The sequence below is a fragment of the Nelumbo nucifera genome, chromosome 3 (assembly GCF_055504915.1).
Source record: "Nelumbo nucifera cultivar China Antique chromosome 3, China Antique-T2T, whole genome shotgun sequence".
Lineage (NCBI taxonomy): Eukaryota > Viridiplantae > Streptophyta > Magnoliopsida > Proteales > Nelumbonaceae > Nelumbo > Nelumbo nucifera.
Window position 1 is genome coordinate 59,792,137 of NC_142651.1, and position 23,791 is coordinate 59,815,927.

Below are 23,791 nucleotides of genomic sequence, written 5' to 3' on the forward strand. Positions count from 1 at the left end.
TGGTGTCCACCTGAGGATGAGCTAGAACTAATTGCATCTCTCTGTCTCAGAATTGTCCATATCTCTCCAACTCGGCCCTAACTATGACTGCTGCAATAGACTCCAAAGAAGTTGTAGTAAGTGACCCTAATGAATCACCAGCCACTACCATATTAGCATTCCCCTTCTTAGTTCTAAGCCAACGTAGTATAAGGTGTGGGTAAAGCTTCCAACAGGTATTTCTAGTATTCTTGGAATTTTAACAGTAATAATAGAATAAGTCATCTTCACATTCCTTTATCCCCACCCGACTTAGATTTTACTGTCCTGACCATAGCTGATTGCTCAAAGCTTGAGTTTCTCATCATCACATTCCTCTTACTCTATGTGAACATCAATAAAACCCGACTATTCACTTCAAGACCAAGTAGATGGAGTTACCACCCATTAGAAATAGATAACCGGGAGTGATGGGTCTCTCGAGTTTAAATTTCACAAAACGTTTGGAATTAACAGTGACTCCACATCATTCAACTAGGACAAGGACAATCTGGGTAAGTTGAGAGAGAGAGAGAGAGAGAGAGGGAAGGGGTTAGGCACCCCTCTCTCTTGTTAGTGTGAATACTAGATTTCCCTCTTTAATTTAAATCCAGATTGGAGACTCGGATCCTCCAGTAGCTTGAAAGGGCACTCCCTTCTGTACTCCTAGACCAATCCCCTTTTGGATGTAGGGGCCTAAGCAAAAGAGTGAGAGATGGCTCCCTCACCCCTTTTCTACTAAAGCCCTCACCCTCGGGCTCAACTGAATGGTTTGAAGAGAGAGGAAGCACAAACCTCTCAAACTCTTAGAAAATGCACAGATTCTTGTGTTCAAACTTGAATGCAAGACAGAATAGAAAGATTAAGCTACAAGGGAAAATTACAGAGAATCACAAAATAATGAAATAAATAGACAAACAACCAAAGCAAAACTAGGATATATTCTAAATATTGGATCAGGTTTGGATAGAAACTTGGGGATATGATGTAATCGGTTTTTACTCTTGTAACCTTGAATGAAATAACAATGTTGCATTAGAATATAGGGATTCGATCTCTATTGAAAAATGGATTTCAAATAATGTTTCAATTGTGCTTCTAACAAGAAAATGATGGGGTCTGAACCATCGGTGGAAGAAAAGGAGAAGACGATACAAATCAAGGATGCTCCATTGCTGAATGCTTCAAACACCAGGACGCTCTTCTGAAGCTTCCCAAGAAAGACAGGATTGAACCTTTAAACTATGCTTCCTTCTTGTTTGTAACTGCTTTCACCTCATCTTCCCTCCTTTTTTTTTTCTTCAACAAAACCCTCTTTCATCTCTTTCTCTCTTCCTCCCCAAGGCCCTCTGTCAAATATCTCTCTCTTCTCTCTCTCGAAGCCCTCTCACGCCTCTCAAAGCCCTTCGAAAGACGAATACCCTCCCTCCTTCCACCCTTGGGAACAATGCTCCCTCTCTTTATAATGGTGAGGGGGAGCAAGAAAATCTATCAAGATGCCCATCCAAGGGGTGGGGTTTAAGGACAAGGTTCAGGGTTGATCTAGATCAAATTGGGGTTCTAAGAAGGTTTAAGAGGGGTTCCAATTATGAGAATAGAGGGTGTCTTTTAGGAATTCTTAGAGTTTAAGGGGGGAAATGTTATATCATTTAATTACTTGGAAGGGTTCAAGCACGTTGAACTATTCACGGTTTAAAGATAGGGGAACAGTGGGGAGTTTGACTTCAGCCTTTTGCTCAAGTGAAACCATAAGGGAGGCTTTTATGATTGTCAAAAACTTTAAAGGAGGTTTTTGTATTTTACCCTATATAAAATTTTAAGTCAACCACTTCTAGGGAGGAAAAGATAACAAACCACAAAATTTTGGGTTCTACAAACCCGTTGAAATTACTCGCAAGGTCCACTCTTCTTGAACAAAAAACATCTATTCATTTGTCAATAAGGCTCCATTTGGAAGGAGTACAAATACAAATATGTAGAGCGCAAAATCTTATATTTTATATTATTTTGTATATATTTATAAGGAGGGACAACCAATGAGGAAGCCCCAAAGCGCAAGTATTGTACAATAATTTGCAGAATGAGGTGCCATCATAACCTAATCATGTTATCCTCACTCATCAAACACGATACCAGCCATGGGCACCTCAGCGCTGATTTTATCACCATCTTCACCCTCTCCACTTTCATCACCAACATCCATTGTGGATCCTCTCTTAGCATAATCCACCTTAAAATCGTAGTCGGCATCCATGTCTGTTCCAGATCCTTTCTTAGCTTTCTTCCGTTTCTTCTTCTCTGCCTTAAGAAGCCTTGTATTCAATATCCCTTTTGCTGCATATAATTTTTCAGTTTGCCTGCTATTGACAGTCTTGCCTTTGGTCTTTCCTGCATCATCTTCATCACATCCCATGGGTTGATCGCCATCATCTTCAGTCATTTCCCTGGGTTGGGCATCCCCTAGAATTAACACTTCAGGTTGTACATCATCCTGAGGGAGAATAGGTTTTAGTGAACACAATAATTGATAGCACAAAGTAGAGTTTAAAAAACAGTAAATTTTGTTTCATATTTTATGAGATTCACCCTCATTCAAAATTAAAAGCATATACGTGAAATGAGAGAAGTGCTCAAACTACATAAAATTAGGTGCATATCCAAGTGCATGGAATGTGAAATGCAGTCGGTACAAATTGAACAGTGATGTCAACTGCATATTTGGGTGGACAGCTCCTAGTGTCATAAAACAATGGGAATGATGCATAGAAGTTTTCCATACATTAAAATGAGCTGGAGAGCAAACTTCTTGCATCTTCTCATCAAAATTTAAAGGACAACTTGGAGGAATTTCAACAGGATGGAAATCCTCTACAGATTTGAGGCTTCCAATGAATGATGTTTCACCCTTGTAAACTTCATCAACATTGAACTCTTTCCCAAGCTCTGATACAATAGCTGCCTCAAAATTCTCCCCTTGATTCCTAGTTGGAGGCATTGTATAATATGGAATTTTACCTGAAACACATTAAACATAAACTATATCACTTTTATGCAAGTGTTCACATAATTCTTATTTCCCTTTTTCACTTTCTTTGCACACAACATATAATGAGAAGTAAATCCTCGAAATATACATACCCTCATTCCAGTCACGGAGAACTATTCTTGCAGCAGCTTCAACATCAACAGCACCACCCTTCTTGAGCTTACCTCTAACAGTAGCTACCTTCTGTAGGAAGTCATCCACTGTATCAAAGTTTTGAAGCTTGTATATTGTTATCAATGTTTTGGCAGGGCAAAGCTTAAGAATTTCTTTCACTGCAAAGTGAACCAACCATTATAATATATTACTCCCTGCCTAAGTTTAACTGTGATCAAACTCACAAAACAACTAAGTTTGCAAAATGAATGGTTTTAGGTGTTCTACAACAATAATGTTTTTATTTATTTGTTCTTGAAATCACCACATCAGCAAAAAAAAAATGTTCTAGAACTGTACTTCTGTTTTGTGAAGCAAAAACAAATTGGTTTTGTTTCAAAACACCATTAAATAATACCCTAGATTTTTTTTCAACTCCATCTTTAACAGAAATAACCAAATGGACTTCACCACTTTCTTAGGTTCCTCCCAACCTACCTATACAGTTAGAAGCTTATAGAGTTCGGCACTACAACAATTTGGTTCACCTCTGCTCTGATATCACCACTAACAGTTGGAATTCACAAGGATCTAAACTTTGAGCACAATCACAAGTTTACAACAGCTTTCCCAACTGTTTTCCTATGGACTCAATAAAACTGACAATCTTAAGGAAACAGAATTTAACCTACAAATCTGCAACATACTCTAAAGAATAAGGGAAAATAATACAATTAAAATTACAAAGCTGTGAAATGACTCCAAATAATAGTATAATGACAGCATTAAAAAGAATAAGGGAACTTCCAGTCAAAATAATGGACTGATTGGAAGTAGGATGCATGTATTAAGATTTTAGGCAACTGATCCATTGGAAGAAAGTAGTTTATTAAACAAGTGACTGAAATGATGAGAAAGCAATATATCAAACATTATTACAGCAGTAAGAAACAGAGTTTCGTAAGAAATTGCCAGCAGAATCAACGCTTATGTCAAAAATGTCAAAATACAACTGGACCAAGTATGGTATGTTTAATTGTTTCCGGTTCCCTATCATAACTTCTTTTTTCAGTTATCAAAGGAGTTATCAGTTTCCTGAGACAAATATGCATGAATAGGGATATTAAAGATAAACATGTGATATTACCAGGACCAATAGGATCATCTAGTTTCTCAATTCTTTTGCAATTACGAAGACCTATATTAAAGATAAACATGTGATATTACCAGGACCAATAGGATCATCTAGTTTCTCAATTCTTTTGCAATTACGAAGACCTATAGATGCATCATTCTCTGCAGACTTCAGCATTACAACCCCAGGACAGTCCAGCAATTTCACACTCTTATCTAACTGTACTTCTTGCATTGATCTTGTTAATCCTGGAGTAGCACCAACATTGACAACATGACATCTCTTCAAGCTATTAATCAAACTACTCTTGCCAACATTAGGAAGTCCAATAACACCAACTGTAATTGACTTTTTGATCTGCCAAGAACAAAAGATATCAAATGTTAAGGTTTAGATGAAGTACAATACATTAGGCATCAAACTTGACCAGAGGCATCAATCAGCAATCTTAAAAAGACTACAAAAATTAAGCAGATGTTAATATTATAACCCAAAAGGATATGGAGTATGAGTTTACATGCTCAATAAAGCACACAAGGGGTAGTAAACATGGCATAATGTAATATACCAGAAACAAATTTCGGGCACACCAGAAAAGAAGCTGAACAAATGATATTCATTGAAGACACTCAATGTTATAGGTCCATCCATAAGCAGAAGGGATAAGGATGTTGTTTTTACCCTACCCAGAGACAGAGCAACATGTCCTGACAGCCATCCAGCCCTGCTCTTAATTCATTTTGGAATGTCCTTTGCATGGATTTTATTGAGGCCATCCACTATTTTTTTCTTGGTGATTGATTTGCCTAGATACTACTTCAATTTTTTTTCTGATAAGTACTTCATTATTTTGATTCCCTAGAATGAGAACCTCTTGCTATTCTTGGAATACAAGCCAATAATCTTGTACAATCTTTTGTATAAGATTGTTTCAAAATCATGGTGAATAGATTTAGGGCGTCCCTTTCACAGATCATCTCTTAAGAGCAAAATGCATTTGTTAGGGTCAGAAGATTACTGAGAATGATATACTAGCCCAAGAAGCTACCCAAGATATTGGCATGAAGATGTAAAATAATGTGGCAATCAAATTGGATATGGCCAAGGCATGTGACTGCATGGGATAGCATTTTCTCAAGAAAGCTGCAACTCCTAAGATCTCTTGGTTTCTTAGAAGAATGGATTAAATTGATGGAAAAAGTTATTTGAAATTGTTAGTTTTCAACAAGGATTGAAATATCGATATGATATGTCCGATACGAGTGTCCGATATGGGATACGCTACGACTGGAGAAGTATCCTACCAGTCGTGCGTATCGAACCGATAAAAGCGTGTATCGGTCCATATCGAACTATATCGGCTGATACACATCGATACGGACCAATACAGTACGATATGCTATCGCGACACACGAACGCACGTGCATGTTCTACTAAAAAAACTGTTGCAAGGATTCGAACCCACGTCAAGAATTAACAGAGAGCCTAACATCCGCACCCATAAGCCACTACGCCATTCCAAGTTTTGTGACCATAATTAAATGAATAAAAATTTTATTACATTATTACTTAAATGCAATTCAAATAAATAGTACATATTACGGTTAGCTTTAACTAAAAATTAAAAAAGTAATATTTCAAATAATAATTTTATAAAATAATAGAAATAAATAATATATCAAATCCACATTTATATAAAAATATTATTTGAATATCAAAAAAAATTATAAAAATATAATATTAATAAGGGAATAATTATTTTAGTACTTAAAATTTACAAATTTGCTCATGATATATCGATAATTTACATTACATAAAATCATATTTACTTTTTAGAAAATAAAACCACTGTTTACAAAATATTCAAGAATATAATCTTAAATTGAATCTATCAAATCTACCAATCTACATTTATAACAAAAAAATATTTTTAATTAGAAAATTATAGGAATAAAAATATAATAATGGAATAATCATTTTAAAAGTTAAAAATTATGAATTTGCATATGATATTTATCTTAGCAATTTTAATAGATTTGATATATTTTAAGTTGAGATTATAAATTTTATAAATTATTAATGGATATTTTAATTTACATAGAGAATTTAATATTTGGTTGACCTCTTTGTTAATGTAAAGAAGTAAAAATAGTAAAATCGAAAATAATTGATATAATAATTAAAATATAATAGGAAAATATGTTTTGCATTTTGGACTCTTGATTGATACATTATCAATAAAATTGTATGATATCTATGCATCTGTTATGGATGCATTCGTAGGAAGGACATACCGCCGCCGCTGGCAACAGCAGTGAGGAGGGCCCATACAGCAACTTATCTTGCCACGTCAGCTTATCCTACCAGCTCTCCATTAGCTTACTTTATCTAGTTCTGTTCTTATCTATTAGAGATAGGAGTTAAGTTTTGTTCTTAGTAGGAGTCTGTTTACCTATTAGAAGTAGGAGTTTGATTTAAAGTTGGATTGCCCTAGCTTAGCCGAATGGAATAAAGAGTCACCTCATGTAATCTCCTATTTAAAGAGTTGTGAATTGGAATAATAAAGGCATTCAGTTTTCCAGTTAAGAGAAGAGTGAGGAGAGTTCGGGTGGTCTCTTGGACAAATCACCCATTCGGTTGCCACAATAAGGTCTGCACGCAAGGGAAGGCGCAAGGGGAAGCAAGAGGTTCTCCCCGTGGACCGACCCGTGACGAGATCCTACGCCCGGGCCCATAACATTCTGGTATCAGAGCCTACCGTCATGGGGGATCAGGAGCCGCTGCCACCCAGGGTCCAGGAACTGGAGCATAGGCTCGCAGAAACCAGCATGGAGGTTCGTGAAGTCAAGGATGATGTCCGGGAGCTGTGACACCTGCTGGAAACGTTCCTCTCCAACAAAGAAAGAAACTCCGAGGGAACCGCCACCACCAACAGTCGCCATCCGGACTAGGCAGAGACGTCCAGCGAACAACAGATCGCTGCCCCGACAGCCGCAGTTATTCCCAAGTATAGTCGGCTAGAATTTGTCTTACAACGGCACCGGAGACCCGTTAGGATGGTTGTATCGCTGCGAATAGTTCTTCCTGGAGCATAGGCTCGCAGAAACCAGCATGGAGGTTCGTGAAGTCAAGGATGATGTCCGGGAGCTGCGACACTTGTTGGAAACGTTCCTCTCCAACAAAGAAAGAAACTCCAAGGGAACCGCCACCACCAACAGTCGTCGTCCGGACTAGGCAGAGACGTCCAGCGAACAGCAGATCGCTGCCCCGACAGCCGCAGTTATTCCCAAGTATAGTCGGCTAGAATTTATGTCTTACAACGGCACCGGAGACCCGTTAGGATGGTTGTATCGCTGCGAACAGTTCTTCCGTAATCAACGCAATGATGACAAAGACATGGTCAATCTGGCCGCTTTCCACCTATCGGAAGAGGCATAGCTCTGGTTCTACCATCTGGAGCAGGAAGAACCCGGGCTCAGTTGAGGTCAATTTAAATCCTATTGCCTCCTCAGGTTTGGACCCCTGTTGACAAGCAACCCGTTGGGCGAGTTAATTAACCTCAAGCAAATTGGAACCGTGGCATAATACCAATGCCAGTTCCAAACCCTTCTCGCCAGAGCAACCTCGGTTCGCGCAGATCAGCAAGTCGATATGTTCACCGCGGAGCTAGCAGAACCCCTAAGGGTGGACGTGGAGATGCAACACCCTCCCAACCTGGTCACAGCGATGAACCCCGCACGCGCCTTCGAACGGAAACTGCAGCTCACCCACGGAACCCTCAGTGTCGGCCAACAACGACCTGGGCTCCTTCGAAGGCAGTAGGAGTGCCTCCTTCAACCGCCAGCAGGGAACCGAGGCTTCCTACCGGTAACCCTTCCAGATCGGCATCAAGTATAGGGAGTAGCAAGACAAACCCCCTATTAGACGACTATCCCGAGCCAAGATGGCAGAACGGCGCGCAAGAAGGCAATGCTTCAACTGCGATGATCTGTACTCCTCCGGGCATAGGTGCAAGAAGCTATTATGTCTTCTAGTAGACGAACCCGAAGAGGATGAGGATGAACCTGCAGCATCAGACTCCAAGATCTCCCTCCATGCAATCACAGGGATCAAAACCTCACAAACCATGCAACTAAGGACGTTGGTAGCAGGGAAACCGATACGCATTCTCATAGACTCCGGCAGCACCCACAACTTTGTCAGTGAACAAGCTGCCCGCCAGTTAGAACTACCGATGGAAATCAGGCCGCAGTTACAGGTAGCCATGGCAAACGGGGAAAGAGTTCACAGCCCCGGAATCTGCAAGGACACCAAGATTCAGGTCGGATCAGAATCTTTCCTTGCTGATTTATTCATATTCTCCTTGGATGAATTCGACATCGTCTTAGGAGTCAAATGGCTGATCACTCTAGGGCCAACCCTATGGGATTTCAGCACCCTGACTATGACATTCCAGCTGGACGGAAAACCAGTTACATGGCAGGGAACCAGGATAAGATCAAAGGCGCAGTTGCATACACTTCAAGGTGAGAACTTGCGCACCACAAATATGGAGAGGCTTCTCACGGATTTTTCTGCAGTATTCCAAGAACCCAAGGAGCTTCCACCTTCCAGAGCCTGCGATCATCGGATCCCTCTGATAGCCGGATCGGATCCCGTCGCCGTCCGACCCTATCGCTACCCACACCGACAAAAGGATGAAATAGAGAGGCAGTGTGCGGATATGTTACAGCAAGGGATCATCCGTCCCAGCCGCTCCCCTTTTTCCTCTTCGGTTCTGTTGGTACCCAAGCAGGATGGGACTTAGAGATTTTGTGTGGACTACAGAGAGCTTAACAGTCGAACGGTCAAGGATAAATTTCCTATCCCCATCGTAGATGAGCTGTTGGACGAACTCCATGGCGCCCAATACTTCTCAAAATTAGACCTCCGGTCAGGTTTCTTCTAGGTCCGGATGACTCCCGAAGATATAGAGAAAACGGCCTTCAGGACACATCATGGCCATTTTGAGTTCCTAGTCACGCCATTCGGCCTCAGCAACGCTCCTTCCACGTTCCAGTCCCTGATGAACAAAGTGTTTCACTCCCACCTCCGCAGATTTGTCTTGGTATTCTTTGACGACATCCTAGTCTATAGCAAGTCGTGGGTAGAACATGTGCAGCATCTACGAATCGTTTTTGAACTCCTGCGACAACACCAACTCTTCCTTAAGCGATCCAAATGCTCCTTTGGGGAACGACGGGTCCTTTACTTAAGACATGTGATCAGCGGGCAAGGGGTCACTGTGGATGATTCCAAGATTCAGGCAATCAAGGAATGGCCCAGACCGCAATCCGCCAAGGCTCTCCACGGATTCCTAGGGTTGACGGGTTACTACCACAAGTTCGTACAAAATTACGGACTTTTGGCGGCACCACTAACCAATCTTCTCAAGAAGAATGCTTTCCATTGGGATCATACAGCCGATGCAGCCTTTGCGAGTTTAAGAGAAGCCCTCTCCTCCACTCCGGTCCTATAGCTGCGAAACTTTTGAGCTCGAGTTCACAGTCGAATGCGATGCATCCGGCACCGGCATCAGCGCCATACTACAGCAGCAAGGACATCCGGTCGCCTTCTTCAGCCGCAAACTGGTTGACCGCCACCTTAAATTACCCGCCTATGAACGGGAACTGATTGGGCCGGCCAAGGCAGTGCAGCACTGGAGGCCATACTTATGGGGAAGTACCTTTGTCGTCAAGACAGACCACTACAGCCTCAAATATTTGTTGGAACAACGGCTTACCACTTCGTCGCAACAGCATTGGGTCAGCAAACTACTGGGTTTCAATTTTCGGGTGGACTACAAGGCGGGAACCTTGAACCGTGCAGCAGATGCCTTGTCTCGCCGAGCAGAAGAAGACAGTATGCTCCTCCATGCGATCTCCCAACCTCGAGCCACCCTGCTGGAAGACATCCGGAACACGCTGCCACAATCACCAGAGTGGAATGATCTTGTCCAAAAAATACAGTCCGGAACGACCAACCCAAACTGGTCCATGCACGACGGGTTAGCACTCTACAAGGGACGGATATATCTTCCAGCCGACTGTCCCTTAATCCCCCTCCGTCATCTCCAACATACACAACTCCACGCATGAAGGTGTCCAGAAAACATTGCACCGCATCCACACCGATTTCCACTGGCTGGGCATGAGGGCTTCAGTGCGGGACTTCATTCAGAATTGCTCTATGTGCCAACAACAAAAGTGGGAAAACTTGCACCCAGCAGGCCTTCTCCAACCGCTTTCACTCCCAACTCAGATCTGGGCCGATATTTCCATGGATTTCATTGAGGGCCTACCCAAGGTTGGCGGGAAATCGGTCTTATTCGTGGGGTGGACCGTTTTTCCAAGTATGCTCATTTCCTTCCCTTATCCCACCCATATAGCGCAGTCTCAGTCGCCCACACCTTCTTCACCCATATTTTCCAACTGCATGGGCTACCTGAATCCATCGTTAGTGACAGGGACCCGATTTTTACTAGCACCTTCTGGAAGGAGCTATTTCGACTGTAGGGAACAGCCCTAGCCTTCTCCTCCGCCTACCATCCACAGACGGACGGCCAAACGGAGGTGGTAAACTGAACGATAGAGATGTACCTCCACTGTTTTGTGGGAGACCAGCCACGGCGTTGGGTGGAGTACCTCCCGTGGGCCGAATACTGTTACAACACATCTTATCACTCCTCTCTTGGCATGACTCCCTTTCGGGTTGTTTATGGTCGGGACCCTCCCTGTCTATTGTCTTACAAACCGGGTTCGACACGGTTGGAAGAAGTGGATCGAGGCCTGCAAGACCGCGATGCCCTCCTCACCAAAGTCTCCCTACACTTGCAGCAGGCCTAGGCACGCATGAAGAACGCCTACAAACAGCACCACAGAGAATTAACCTTTGAACCCGGACAGTTCGTATGGCTGAAGCTCCAACCCTATCAGCAGCACTCCCTCAGACGCAGAGCTTCCCCTAAACTGGCCCCCAAATTCTACGGGCCCTTCAAGATTTTACGGCAGATCGGGAAGGTTGCATATCAACTCGAGCTACCAGACCACAGCAGACTTCATGATACCTTCCACGTGTCCTTACTCAAGCCATTTACATGGACGCCTCCTGAGAAGATACCTCCCCTACCACCCTTAAAGGACAGTAGACCCATTCTCCAACCTCGGGCTCTTGTCCGGTCCCGCGTCAATCGAGGGACCTTAGAAGTGCTAGTAGAGTGGGACGAACTACCATTAGCTGAGGCCACCTGGATTCCCTGGTCTGATCTTCACAACGCCTATCCAGATCTCAAGCTTGAGGACAAGCTCGTTGCCCAGGAGGGGTGTGATGTTATGGATGCATTTGTAGGAAGGACATACCGCCGCCGCCGACAGTAGCAGTAAAGAGGGCCCACACAGCAACTTATCTTGCCACGTCAGCTTATCCTGCCAGCTCTCCATTAGCTTACTTTATCTAGTTATGTTCTTACTTATCTATTAGAGATAGGAGTTAAGTTCTGTTCTTAGTAGGAGTTTGTTTACCTATTAGAAGTAGGAGTTTGATTTAAAGTTGGATTGCCCTAGCTTAGCCGAAAGGAATAAGGAGTCACCTCTTGTAATCTCCTATTTAAAGAGCTATGAATTGGAATAAAGGCATTCAGTTTTCCAGTTAAGAGAAGAGTGAGGAGAGTTCGGGTGGTCTCTTTGACAAATCACCCATTCGGTTGCCACAATAGGGTCTGCACGCAAGGGAAGGCGCAAGGGGAAGCAAGAGGTTCCCCCGTGGACCGACCCGTGACGAGATCCTACGCCCGGGCCCATAACAACATCATATTATATTAATTGTAATATATTTTTTTCATATACATCATTAAAATATACATTTTTTATGTATTTATACATTATTTATGGTTATTTGACCTTAAATTTAATATTATTAAAGTATTATGAAATTCTTATGTGTTTCCCTAGCGTATCCATATTTTTCGTCCGTATCCATGCATTTCCAAAGTGTATCCATATCCAAGTTGTCCGATACGATACTTGATACCAATACTTTAATCCTTGGTTTTCAATCCAACATAAATGGCAAGCACTTGGAAATTTCCCACTGTGTGTGCACCAGGGCTACCCTTTCCAACATCCAGCATTATATGTATTATTTCTTTGGAGACTTCTCTTGTATTAAAGAAGCATAGCATCACCCCTCCCATTGGTTGTACAAGGAATTTTATCATAGAAAGTTCTCTACGTTCAATTGCCTGCTCTCTCCCCAAACCCATAAAAGAGCCTCTAGTACAACCAAATTTTTACTCTAAAGGATATTCACCCCAAACCAAGATGCTGTCGGCTACTCAGCTTACTCCACGAGTCCTTGTCTTGCTAGCGAGTCAGCAAGAAAATTAGCAATTTGGGTACCTAATTAAAATCTGCTTCCTTCTCATTAGCCAGATGTCTTGCTTCCCTAATCTGGTGCCTATGGTGCTCTGGCACTTCACATTCTAACTTGAACCATCCAATGATGGTTTGTGAATCCCCTTCTATATGCACAATTCTGGAACCCATGAGCAAGGGGCTCACTGAGACTTTAAAAAATATGAACTCTATTTGCAACCATTTATACTTCACTTCCAAATGAAACTCTGATCTCCATGTTGACCTAAAGTAGACAACCCTCTCCCCTAGTTAGTGAGAAATCTAAGGGAGTGTGAATGAATGATTTAATGCAGGGATGGACTGTCATAGCTGAAGGGATTAATAGGCAACAGCCTAGAATTGAAAATTGACAGTCCCCTGTGTTAGGAGTATTAAAACTAATTTTTGACAGCCTCAGTAATCTGTAAGGCCAAATAAGGTTTAGCTTCTCCAGTCCTCTAGTTTTGGTAATGTTCTAAGAGCAGCATTGATGGCGGTAATACAAGGGTTAGGTTTGCACAGCTGAATTGGAAGGACTTGATTGTTGAGCAGTTGAGGGAAAGATCAGAATCAGATTGGCGCCCCACAGAGCACGCACATGCACATTCAACGTGCATGGGGAACATCTCCCATACATGTCATGGGAAGATGTTCCCAATATGGGTGGGGCACACTGATACAAATTCATTGAGGGGTATTGCCAGGTGGTGGTCTCCTGGTTATGCTCTGGAACTGAGGTGTTAGGGTCTATAGAATTTCTGTAAGGGGACCACAGTCCTTGAGAAAAAGCCTGAATTGCTTGTTCAGATGGGTTACAAGATGTACATATGAGTTGGCTGCTAGATTAGCTAAAATCAGGAACTTCATTGCACTCTGTAGATTGGGGATTTACATGTCCTAAGATTGATGTGTAATTTTTTTTGAGCAAAAGGTAAAGTATAATTGTGTATTAATGAAAAGGTCCTTTGTACAATGAGAAGCTGTACAAAAAACCAGGACCTCAAAAGGTCATCCTCAAAAAATTACAGTCAGAAGTAACCTCTTTAAAGTCAGCAAGAATAGACAACCAATTTCTAACAAAACCTAAAGCCAAATTGATGACTTCTTCCAAAGAGGATTTGAGATCAAAAACCCTGCTATTACTTTCTGTCCATACCACCCACAAAATTGCCAAGGGAATAGCAGAACAGCACCTCTTTCCTTTTTTCGTCATCCCTTGGATCTTCCATGCCTCCAGGCAAGCTTGAACTGAGGTCAGCATCATAGTTGTCAAGGCGATGCCTAGGCGGGCACCCTTGGAGGCTCACCTCGCCCAGTCGCCTAGCAGTTTTGTACACTGGGTTATAAAATACTTTTAGATTTTTAATTTTTTGACATAATAATTATAAAATAGACATTATTAAACTAGAATATTCATTTTATGTGTTTATATACTAATTTCTTTTTATTATTTTCTTATTTTGTTAGGGTTTAATCAATGCAAACATTGCTAGCTGCTGTATTGAACCCATGGTTCACAGTATCGATACACCTGTGTATTGGCAGAAGTGTATCGGTACTTATATCGATACTCCCCCTATTTTTTTATTTCTTGGGTTTTCAATTTCATTTATATATATATATATATATATATATATATATATATATATATATATATATTATTTTAAAAAAATGGGTCCCCGAAAACACCTGTAAACAGGTATCGGGACCCCAAAGATACAATACAATACACCCGATACGGGGTGTATCGTATCAAAATTTTGATCCTTGATTGAACCCTCAAAAATTTCAAAACTTGAACCTATAAGCAAGGGAAGAACTTAAAATTTTGTCTAATCAACACATTTTCTTCTTCCATGTCTTATTCTACTTCTTCTTCTTCCACCTTTTCTGTTCTTCTTTCCTATAACAAAAGTAGGGATTCAGCCCCTATATTTTTTTATTTTTCTTTACTTTGTTCCTTTTCTTCTCATAAAATGTTGATTTTCTAGACTTAAACATGAAATTTATGTTTTTCTTATGAAAATTATGAACAATTATTAAGGAAAGATGGTTATGGAATCTAGGGAACTACCCTAGGATCTAGGGTTTTACTTAAAAAAATCCATCGCCTAGGCGTCACCTAGGTGCCTGCCTAGGCGACCCTGTCGCCTAGCCTCGCCTTGGCGCCTTGAAAACCATGGTCAGCATACACCAAACTTAACCTCAAACTTCTTAAGAAGTGGTTCCGGATTTTAGTAACAAACTTGCAGTGTAAAAACAGATGGTTTATTGATTCTGTAAACACACCACAGGCTACACCTCAGATCATTACAATTAAAACCTTTCTTCACCAACATCTCTTTAGAGAGTCATTTCTCTAAAGCTGCCACCCAAACAAAGAACTTGACTTTGGAGGGTGCCACAGTCCCCCAAATAGCCCTGCTAGGAAAGAGAGCTTCAGACCCTCCCATCATGGAGTTGTAGAAGTATTTAACTGAAAACTCCCTGCTTCTGTTCCATCTCCACATTAAGGAATCCTCTGATTGCAGATTCAACACCTGAGACTGAAGCAAAGCTAGGAGATTTCCAACCTGCTGAATCTCCCAGTCATTGAAATCCCTTCTAAAGGCCGGAACCCAGCATATAGCATTGTCCCTCAACACAAAGGTGTAAGCTACCATTGCCTCTTTATCTACAGCCAGACTGAACAGGGTGGGAAACAGTTCCCTAAGAAATCTCTCCCCAGTCCAGGGATCCAACCAGAACCTGATCACTCTCCTGTCCCCAACTTTGAAGCCGATTCCCCTTCTGAACAGATTTGAATCATATTCCTTTCCACAGACTACACCCGTAAATCAACAAAGGTGGACCACTACCCCAACCACTGTCATCCAGCCCCACATGTTTCTGCTATTACTTTCCTCCAGAGGTTATCAGGCTCAGCATCAAACCTCCATAGCCATCTTCCTAGCAGAGCTAGGTTGTGTAATAGCTGTTTTAATGCCAATATTGTGGTGAGGTGGTCAGCTATGTGTTGTTTTTGTTCCTCTACTTGTTATTCCTTTCTGGATAGCATGTTTTCAGCTATTTTCTCCTTGTACATATTATGATCAAGCACGTGAAACTTTCAATCTGTTTATTTATCTCCTCATTGAAGTGGCTAATTTGATGCTAGACATCCTTTTGTTTTTTTTTTTTTTGATCAGCAACACAAAAATTGATTCATTAAATTTAAAATGAAGATATACAACAAGAAGTTGTGAGCAGAACATTTGATGCTTGTAGAGAACACTGATGTGGGCCCCACAGCTGTGGTCCCACTCTGTCCGTAGGGTAGAATGTGCCCTAGTCATCCTAGGGTTAGCTGATGGTCAATCTATTATTCCAATTGTTATTTATATTTCCAGTTGTTATTTATATTTCAGTTTTATATTGTTTTATGTGTTATGTAAATACCAAGGGCAGATTTGTCCTTTCATGTAACTAGCATAACCTATAAATACTAAATAGAAGTGGCGGCAGCAGAACATTCAGATTCTGTCCTTCCTTTCAATTCTTGTGTTCTACTGCTCTCTCTCTACTATTTCTCCTCTCTCCTCTATACCTTTTTCTCCTTTTTTCGAACCTGAAATCTATTAGGGTTCAAGACTGACTTGAACATCTACCATGCTAGACATCATGTCTTCATAATCCTAGGAGACCGACCACTGTCCTCCATAGAGGCCCCTTAAGGCAAGTCCAAACAAGTCATGTGGGGTTTGCGAAGCATTCCAACCTAAATTGTTGGTCCTACATGTATAGGCCAAATGGGCTACACAACAGGGGTGGCCTTCCCCCAACACCCAACTACCCAATCCTTGGTCATGGCAATATTCGATCCCAAGTCTCCATTACAACCAGCCAGACCTTACTAGGGGTTGGTTTTGTGATAGGTTACCTTGGTGTAATGGTGTAGGTGCCAAGTGTTGACGCACTATAGGTTTCCTCCATGTCAACCTCCAAAGATCATAAAAGTACAAAAGCATGAGATTAGATGCCTGATAAAAAAAACTCCTCTAGGTTCCATTTTGTGCTGACTTTTCTTCCAGTCCCTGACTACCTATAATAAGTCCCACCCAAGATCAAAATGGGAAAAGGGAAAACTAAAGGACAATTCTGGAACTTATCAACCTTATTCACTCACACTGTTTTCGCTTTAATTAAACAGAAGCATTGCTCAACCAATAGCTCTTTTTGTCATTCATTATCTCAGATGAGTTTAAAAATTAAAATGGAAGTTTCTGATTTCTGCCCAATTTCTTCTATCCTATGATAATCGCATATCAGTATTTTTATAGACTTAAAAAACACGATGGTGTTAAAAAAGAAAATGAATTTTTCTGATCAATAAAAATAAAATGAATTTTATCTTATCATTTCTGCTCAATTTCTTTTCTTTAAACACATTCCCGAAGCCCGGAAGTTTACTAATCAAAAAACACAATTCAGAAGTCCTCCACAAAGAAAATTGGCTATCTGAAACTCCACATTATAATTCTTTCCTATTTTCATTCTTCCTAACCACACTTTATAGTTTATACCTATGGGTCGTGGATCCTCAATGAACAATTGACTTCAGACAGCTTATTTAATCACAAAGAAGGTAATACTCCAGTGCAATTGACTTAAGCCCTTTCTAATACTGTTATTTAGGGCAAAATTATAGAGCTCTGTCATTGGGATTAGTTGGAATGTTCCAACTTATTGTAACAATTTAAATTTTTTAATGTTTAATGAATTTCTTTGCTGATCAAAAAAATATAAATGAGTTTTCATTATCATCATACGAGCTTCCAATATCCTAAAAATTTTCTCTAGCATTACCTCAAATGAAGTGAAACCAGAACCAGAAGATTGAATAATATCACATGCTAACAAAATATGCACATTTAGGTACCAATTACCTCAATCAAATAATGACAAATAACAGTGTAATATTAACAACAGTAATAACAAATTAGAAATTTAGAATACATGAAATTCTAGAATAAGTCAAAATTAACATAAATTCTAAACTAACGAAAACAGCTGTTAGTTAACTGATTGCACAAGTACATACACTTGTGAATCAGCAAATCATAGAAGTACCTCATGACTTCTTGAATAGTTTTTCAGCAACTTTAAAAGAGTCTCAGCTCCAAGACAGTCACTGGTTTGCAGAAGATTGCTTGGCTTTGAGGCCTTTGATCCAGATTTCCACCCTAAATTTGATCTCTGTTCTTGGGTGCTACACTTGAATGCTACTGCAGGTAACTCCTCCCGAAGATATTTGAGCCATTTCTCAACAGCTTCTCGGGGAACAAGATCTGAAAAGAATATGTATTGTAATTAGTAAAAAGGAGAGGCAAGCATAAAGATGGACCATAATCAATGTAATGTTTACAAATCAAGTGTACACACAGAGTAACTAGAAAAGCCATTACCAATCTTATTCAGCAGCAAGACAAGATGCTTATCAGGACCAGACTTCAATACCATCTTTTCCATGTCAACACACCGGGTACCAAGGGGATCACGAGCATCAAGAACTTCTAAAATGACATCTGATGCTTCTATAACTTTAACCAACTCTTTGTAGAAAGCCCTATCTGAATTATCTGCAAGCAGTTGAGGATATAATTTTATATTTCAAGGAAAAAAGAATGACAACATAAGGAAAAGAAAATGAAATTATATTCAGCGTGGAGAATATGTTGCATGACCATTTGGTATCAACTCACCCCGGTTTCTACCACTTCCCAAGGAATTCTCACCAATGTTTTTCTCTCCAAACTTCTGTTCCTTTCCTGCAGCTGTATCAGCAAGCTGGGCTATATCATCATCCTCCTCAAGCAACCCCAATTTTCTCTTCTGGGCCTGCAAAGACATAACACACTCATTAGTTATTATAACAAAATGGATCATATCTTATTCATTAGAAAATTGAGGGAAACAACAAAGCAAATAATTAATAAAAGCATTGAATCCACTCTGAAGTTTGAAAATTACAGAGCAGCCTGGATCCGCTGACCACAAAACAGTGTACAACATCTACAGCTGCACAGTGGGAAAATCTCTTGTACTATTTATTGTCATTCACGGGGAGATGTTCCCAATGTGTGGCTGTGGTGTTATGTGCACACAAATGTGGTCAGTGTTTTGTTGTCAGAAGATCCGTGCTTGTTTTTCTTCCAACTAGACCTTATTACATCAACCAGGGCAACATAGAATTTATGCATCAATAAATGCTCTCAGACCTCAATAATGATATATCCATGTGGGTCTAACAAAACACCCTGAGTACGAAACACTGACAAACAAAAGTCCAGCAAAAGATGTGTACCACCTATAGTTCAAGAAGTACACAAGCAACTTCTACTTAGAGGGTATTTGTATGCTTCAGGAAGTCAACAGCATGTTGCACTTCTCATGGTTTTAAAAGGCTTAAGCCCTGAGGCAAGGCACTCAGATTTTGCCTCAAGGCTTAAGACTCATAACTTTGGTCCTAGGATTAAGCCTAATGTCAAAAAGAGGCATAAGACTCAAGCCTCAAGATGTGAGGATAGAAAGGCATAAGCCTCAAAAACCTATGGCAATTGAGTTATTTAATACAAAAAAAAGAATGCTTTTTTGTTTTATTATGTTTTTTGACAAGTAAATAACACTTTATTAAAGAGAATAGATACTAAGTGGATAGTACAGATATCTAATACAAGCTTCCCAAAGAGAGACACAAGGTGTGACCACTCTCTCAACCAGCAAAATAACTTTTTTTTTTGTTTTATTAAGTGTAAAACATATAGGAAGAGCACTTTGATAATTATGGGCCAAATAAAAAGATTAAAATGAAATGCTAACAGAGCAAATAGAGCTCCTAATTTCTCTTAGGGTTTTAGAAGAGTTCAATGCAACAAGGGCAAAAAAGAACCTGCATCACTCTCTCTTCATTCTTGGTTATATCAAGTGGGATTTTTATTATTATACACTTTTGGGTGACTAGAAATCTGGCATACTAAGTTGGTCTTTTTTTTTAGATTTTATCCACAATAAAATACTTTCTACCCAATTTTTGCCTCTCAATTCTCTTCCTAATGGATTTATTTTCTTTTAATTGATTTTTTCATAGATTAAAGCAACTAAGTTGTTTCCTTTCTTCTAAAATGTTGGGTAACTAGAATCTAGTATCAATTATATGAGTGATTCATTAGAGCATCTCATTAGTTATAGAAACTTTGATGATGGGGAATTTTTGATAATCTAAAACATACCATTGATCAACTGAACAATTCGAGAAATTTGGATTTTGAAACTTGAAATATAAAAGGCTTACAGTTATTATTTGTTGAATGCTAAAAGCCTAGAATTGTTATGTAGAAAGTTCTATTTTATGGATACTTGTAAATTCTATCATTCTATTTTAGTTTATCATATAATCATTTTTAAAAATCTTGACGCTTACACCTCACCTTTTTGAACCATTACTCCTCAACTACACCTTTAGCATTATTTTATTAGTAATGCCTTTATCCTTTTAAAACCTTGGCAGTTCTGCATTATTTGTCGGGTATTTGAACTTTCTTGCTAATTTATCTGCTAATTTGAATTCCACACTACCAAACTTTTATCAGACAAAGAAAGACATATATATTTTCTAATGTAGAATCTTCCACAAAGAACATCAAACGCCCATCAAGAAACTTCTGCAAAAATGTATGATTAGGCAATCCGATATCTTTTTTTTTTTGAAGATAAAGAAAAAAATGTTAAACAAAAAGAAGATTTAAGGAAGGCGATAAGCAATCACCCAAGAGATAGGAAACAACCCAATGAGAGTTTTTCGTCCGCCCATATGTACACCATGAAAAAAGGAGAGTTTTTGACTCAATGTGTCTGTTAATGCAAAAACACCATGTCTCTACATAAAATGTATGGTATTTTCAATATGATACAAAACATTTAACCAAACTTTTCAACATAAACAAACCCATGACGAAACCCAATTCACCCTCGGCCCAGTAGAAGTGCTTAACTTAAATAAAAAGATGATAATGAATTCATTGTACCCTCTCCTTCCGTGCGGCTTTTTTCCCCTCCAGCTCCTCAAGAGCCCGAGCCCTGCGAGCTTCAAGGGCCCTGAGCTCCTGTTCCTTGAAGGGCCAATCATTGGGGATGCCAGGGTCCTTCTCGACCTTGCGCTTATGCTTAAGACCAAGCTTCTTCTCTTCTTTAGCCTTCTTCTTGTGGTGCTCTTTCACCTTCCTTATGATCTTATACTTCTTCCTCAGCGGCACTCTCTTACTCTTGCTCTCTGAATCATTAAAACATCAACTGTCAGGAGAAAACAATAACAATATAACAAGTGAATACAATCTACTTGATATGATAAATTATGGAATAAGTTCACTTAACCAAATTCAACAGAGAAGTTTGCTCCCATTCATTCACTGGTTCTTAAGAACATGAAATTATGATGTTAAAAAAAGACTAACAAATAAGGATGAATTCACTTACTCTTGCTCTTCTTCACCATTTTGTGAAAACTGAAAGCCCTAGTTAGGGTTGTTTTTCCGGAACAGAGAGGGAGAGAGAAAGGGAAGAAGGAGACATGGTTTAGGGCTTAAAAAGAAAGAATGGAGCATCCTTACAAAAACAACAAACGAAATAAAAATAGTTCTAAAATTGGGGTGAGAGAGGCTCGAACTCTCGACCTCTCAGGATCACTCGAAGCTATGAGACCTACGCGCTAGCCAACTGCGCCACCACCCCGTTCATACCACTTATCCCATATCCTTCTCTTCGTTTCTCTTTCTTACAGCCATTCTTACTATTTGAAATTTGACTAACATTACCCTATTGTTTATAACAATTGATTAACTCTACTCTTATCGTTAATATCGGTTAATATTCCATCCAAACTCGTACACAGATGACATTTAAATTATTTAAAACCCAATGCTAGTATGCGACCCTTGTCTCCTTCTTCTCAACTTGGCACACCTTTCCTCCTCCAACCTCTCTTTCTTCCCGCTATCTTCCTCCCACAATCTCTGTCAACACCAGATCACCAAAGAGAATTGCACTGCATCCGTACCATATACATAGGACAAAGCCATAGTCTCAAACATTAGCTTTGTCTTGTGTATTGGGATGTCACATGCTAGCAATCACTTTGCACATGGGATGGGAAAGGCGAATCACCAATGTGCTACACCTAACAAATTTTGGGAAGATCATCTAAAACTGAAGGATGAATACAAGGAAGGTGAAAGAAAATTCCAGGACATAGTATATTCCTCCCAGCAAATGCATCATTGCGTTTATGAACCATCTCTAGAATCATCCTCTGAACTTCACTTGCAATATGTTGTTAAAAGGACTCAAGAACACAAAGAGCACACCCTTCATTCTCTTTCTTCTTCAACAATGGGGGTGTTCTGTTGAAGAAGCAGAAAACAAGTGAACCGAATAGGGGCAGCGGCAACTGAAGTAGTATGAGCGAACTAAACATGGGCGACGATAGCGGCAACCCCCCCCCTCTCTCTCTCTCTCTTCTTCCTCTAGGCGACAACGGCAGCAACCCCTCTGAAATTTGATCTTTCTATTTCTCTCTCTCTTCTTCCTCTACGCAACGGCGGCGGCAACCCCCTTCTGAACTCCCATCTCTCTTTCTCTCTCTCTTCTTCCTCTAAGCAACGACGGTGGTAACCCCCTTTGAACACCGATCTCTCTTTCTCTCTCTTCTTCCTCTAGGCGGCGGCGGTGGTAACCCCCTTTGAACTCCGATCTCTCTTTCTCTCTTTCTTCTTCCTCTTGGGCGACGACAGCGGCAACCCCGTCTGAACTCTAATCTCTCTCTCTCTCTCTCTCTCTCTCTTCTTCCTCTAGGCGACGGCAGTGACACTACCCTGTAACTCCACCCAACGGCAGGAATTACAGGGTTGTCTTTGAGCTCTGCATTTCTTAAGCCATAAGGCTCTAGACACCATCGCAAAACCAAATATTTTGGACCATAAAAGGGTAGTTAAGGCATTTTGCATGGGTTTTGACGGAGGTTAACGTTAAGAATAGAGTTAGTCAATTGTCAGAAATTGTAGGATAGCGTCAATCAATTTTCAAACAGTAAGGGTATAGTTACCTAATTAGCTAAACCATAAGAGCAGTTTAAGAAATTTACCCTTTAATTATTCAATCCACCTCATAAATTTTTATGTGTTTGTACAGTTGTAAGTGGAGGAATCGACCACAATTTAAGATAAGTATAATATAAGTGGAGTTTGGGACAATACACTCAGAAAACGAATAAAAAATTCTAAGGGAGAGTAGACCATAAATTTCCCAAAATACATAGCACTCCTATAAATCAAACTATAATGTGCTTAAGCACCGTTAACACTCGATTTTTGCTCAGTTCGCTTCCTAAACCCCCAACTCAGCCCAAACACCCAATCAGACCCATCTAACCTCTCTAAAACACCCAAATACCCAAAAAGCCCAACTTTCAACCCAAAAGCCCCCAAATCCATCGTTAAACCTGCCTGATACCTATCTGATGGACCCGATCAACCCCCACTTACACCTTAACCATTAGATCGGACACAACCATCAAACCCAAGACCTTCCAAAACACCGACATGTAAAATTTCAGCTCAAGGTTCCTTTATTTACCCCTTCATCGAGCAAAGATTCCATTCTAACACCTCTCTCAATAACCTAAACACCCGGAACTCAAATTCCCTTGAACTTGACACATCTGAACTAATCAAACCACACCATTGAACTTTGGATACATCAAAGCACTTGACCATAAAATTTCAACCCTAGATTCCCCCATTTGCCCGTCCATCAAACAAGGATTATGTTTTAAAGCATCTCATTGACCCAAATTCCTATGACCTTGACCCACTAAAGTCTGATCAAACCTCACCATCAGATCCCAAACACCCCCAAAATACCTTTGTTTACCCTTCAATCGTATCAAGATTCCATTTCAAGGTCATAGATTAACTCGAATCCAAATCTGCTTGATCTAGTCCCATATGGCTCAATCTAACCTTACCAGTCACCTCA

General features: G+C 40.3%; 1 protein-coding gene and 1 non-coding gene across 3 annotated transcripts; both read right to left on the reverse strand.

Annotated features, from left to right (window-relative positions):
* Positions 1-1,924: 1,924 nt before the first annotated feature.
* LOC104602176 (guanine nucleotide-binding protein-like NSN1) lies at positions 1,925-21,813 on the reverse strand. 2 transcript variants are annotated; one of them, XM_010265774.3, is made up of 9 exons: positions 21,236-21,813; positions 20,788-21,032; positions 18,466-18,601; positions 18,169-18,342; positions 17,834-18,051; positions 4,385-4,649; positions 3,157-3,264; positions 2,798-3,033; positions 1,925-2,509 (listed from the first exon to the last, which is right to left on the reverse strand). In XM_010265774.3, exons 1-9 carry the CDS (start codon positions 21,252-21,254, stop codon positions 2,132-2,134), a joined length of 1,779 nt encoding a protein of 592 aa, XP_010264076.1. In that variant the 5' UTR covers positions 21,255-21,813; the 3' UTR covers positions 1,925-2,131. The 2 variants fall into 2 exon arrangements, with proteins under 2 accessions (XP_010264076.1, XP_010264075.1); XM_010265773.3 differs by having other exon boundaries at positions 3,157-3,336.
* On the reverse strand, positions 21,405-21,490 carry TRNAM-CAU (transfer RNA methionine (anticodon CAU)). The gene is given in 2 exon segments: positions 21,405-21,442; positions 21,453-21,490. It is a non-coding gene; the product is annotated as a tRNA-Met (tRNA).
* Positions 21,814-23,791: the final 1,978 nt, after the last annotated feature.

Excerpts from the sequence above, each read along its gene's own strand:
- LOC104602176 (XM_010265773.3), bottom strand. Across the intron at positions 18,602-20,787 it reads AAGCCGCACGGAAGGAGAGG|GCCCAGAAGAGAAAATTGGG; the intron begins GTACAATGAATT and ends ATGTCTTTGCAG. Across the intron at positions 18,052-18,168 it reads CTTGCTGCTGAATAAGATTG|ATCTTGTTCCCCGAGAAGCT; the intron begins GTAATGGCTTTT and ends TATTCTTTTCAG.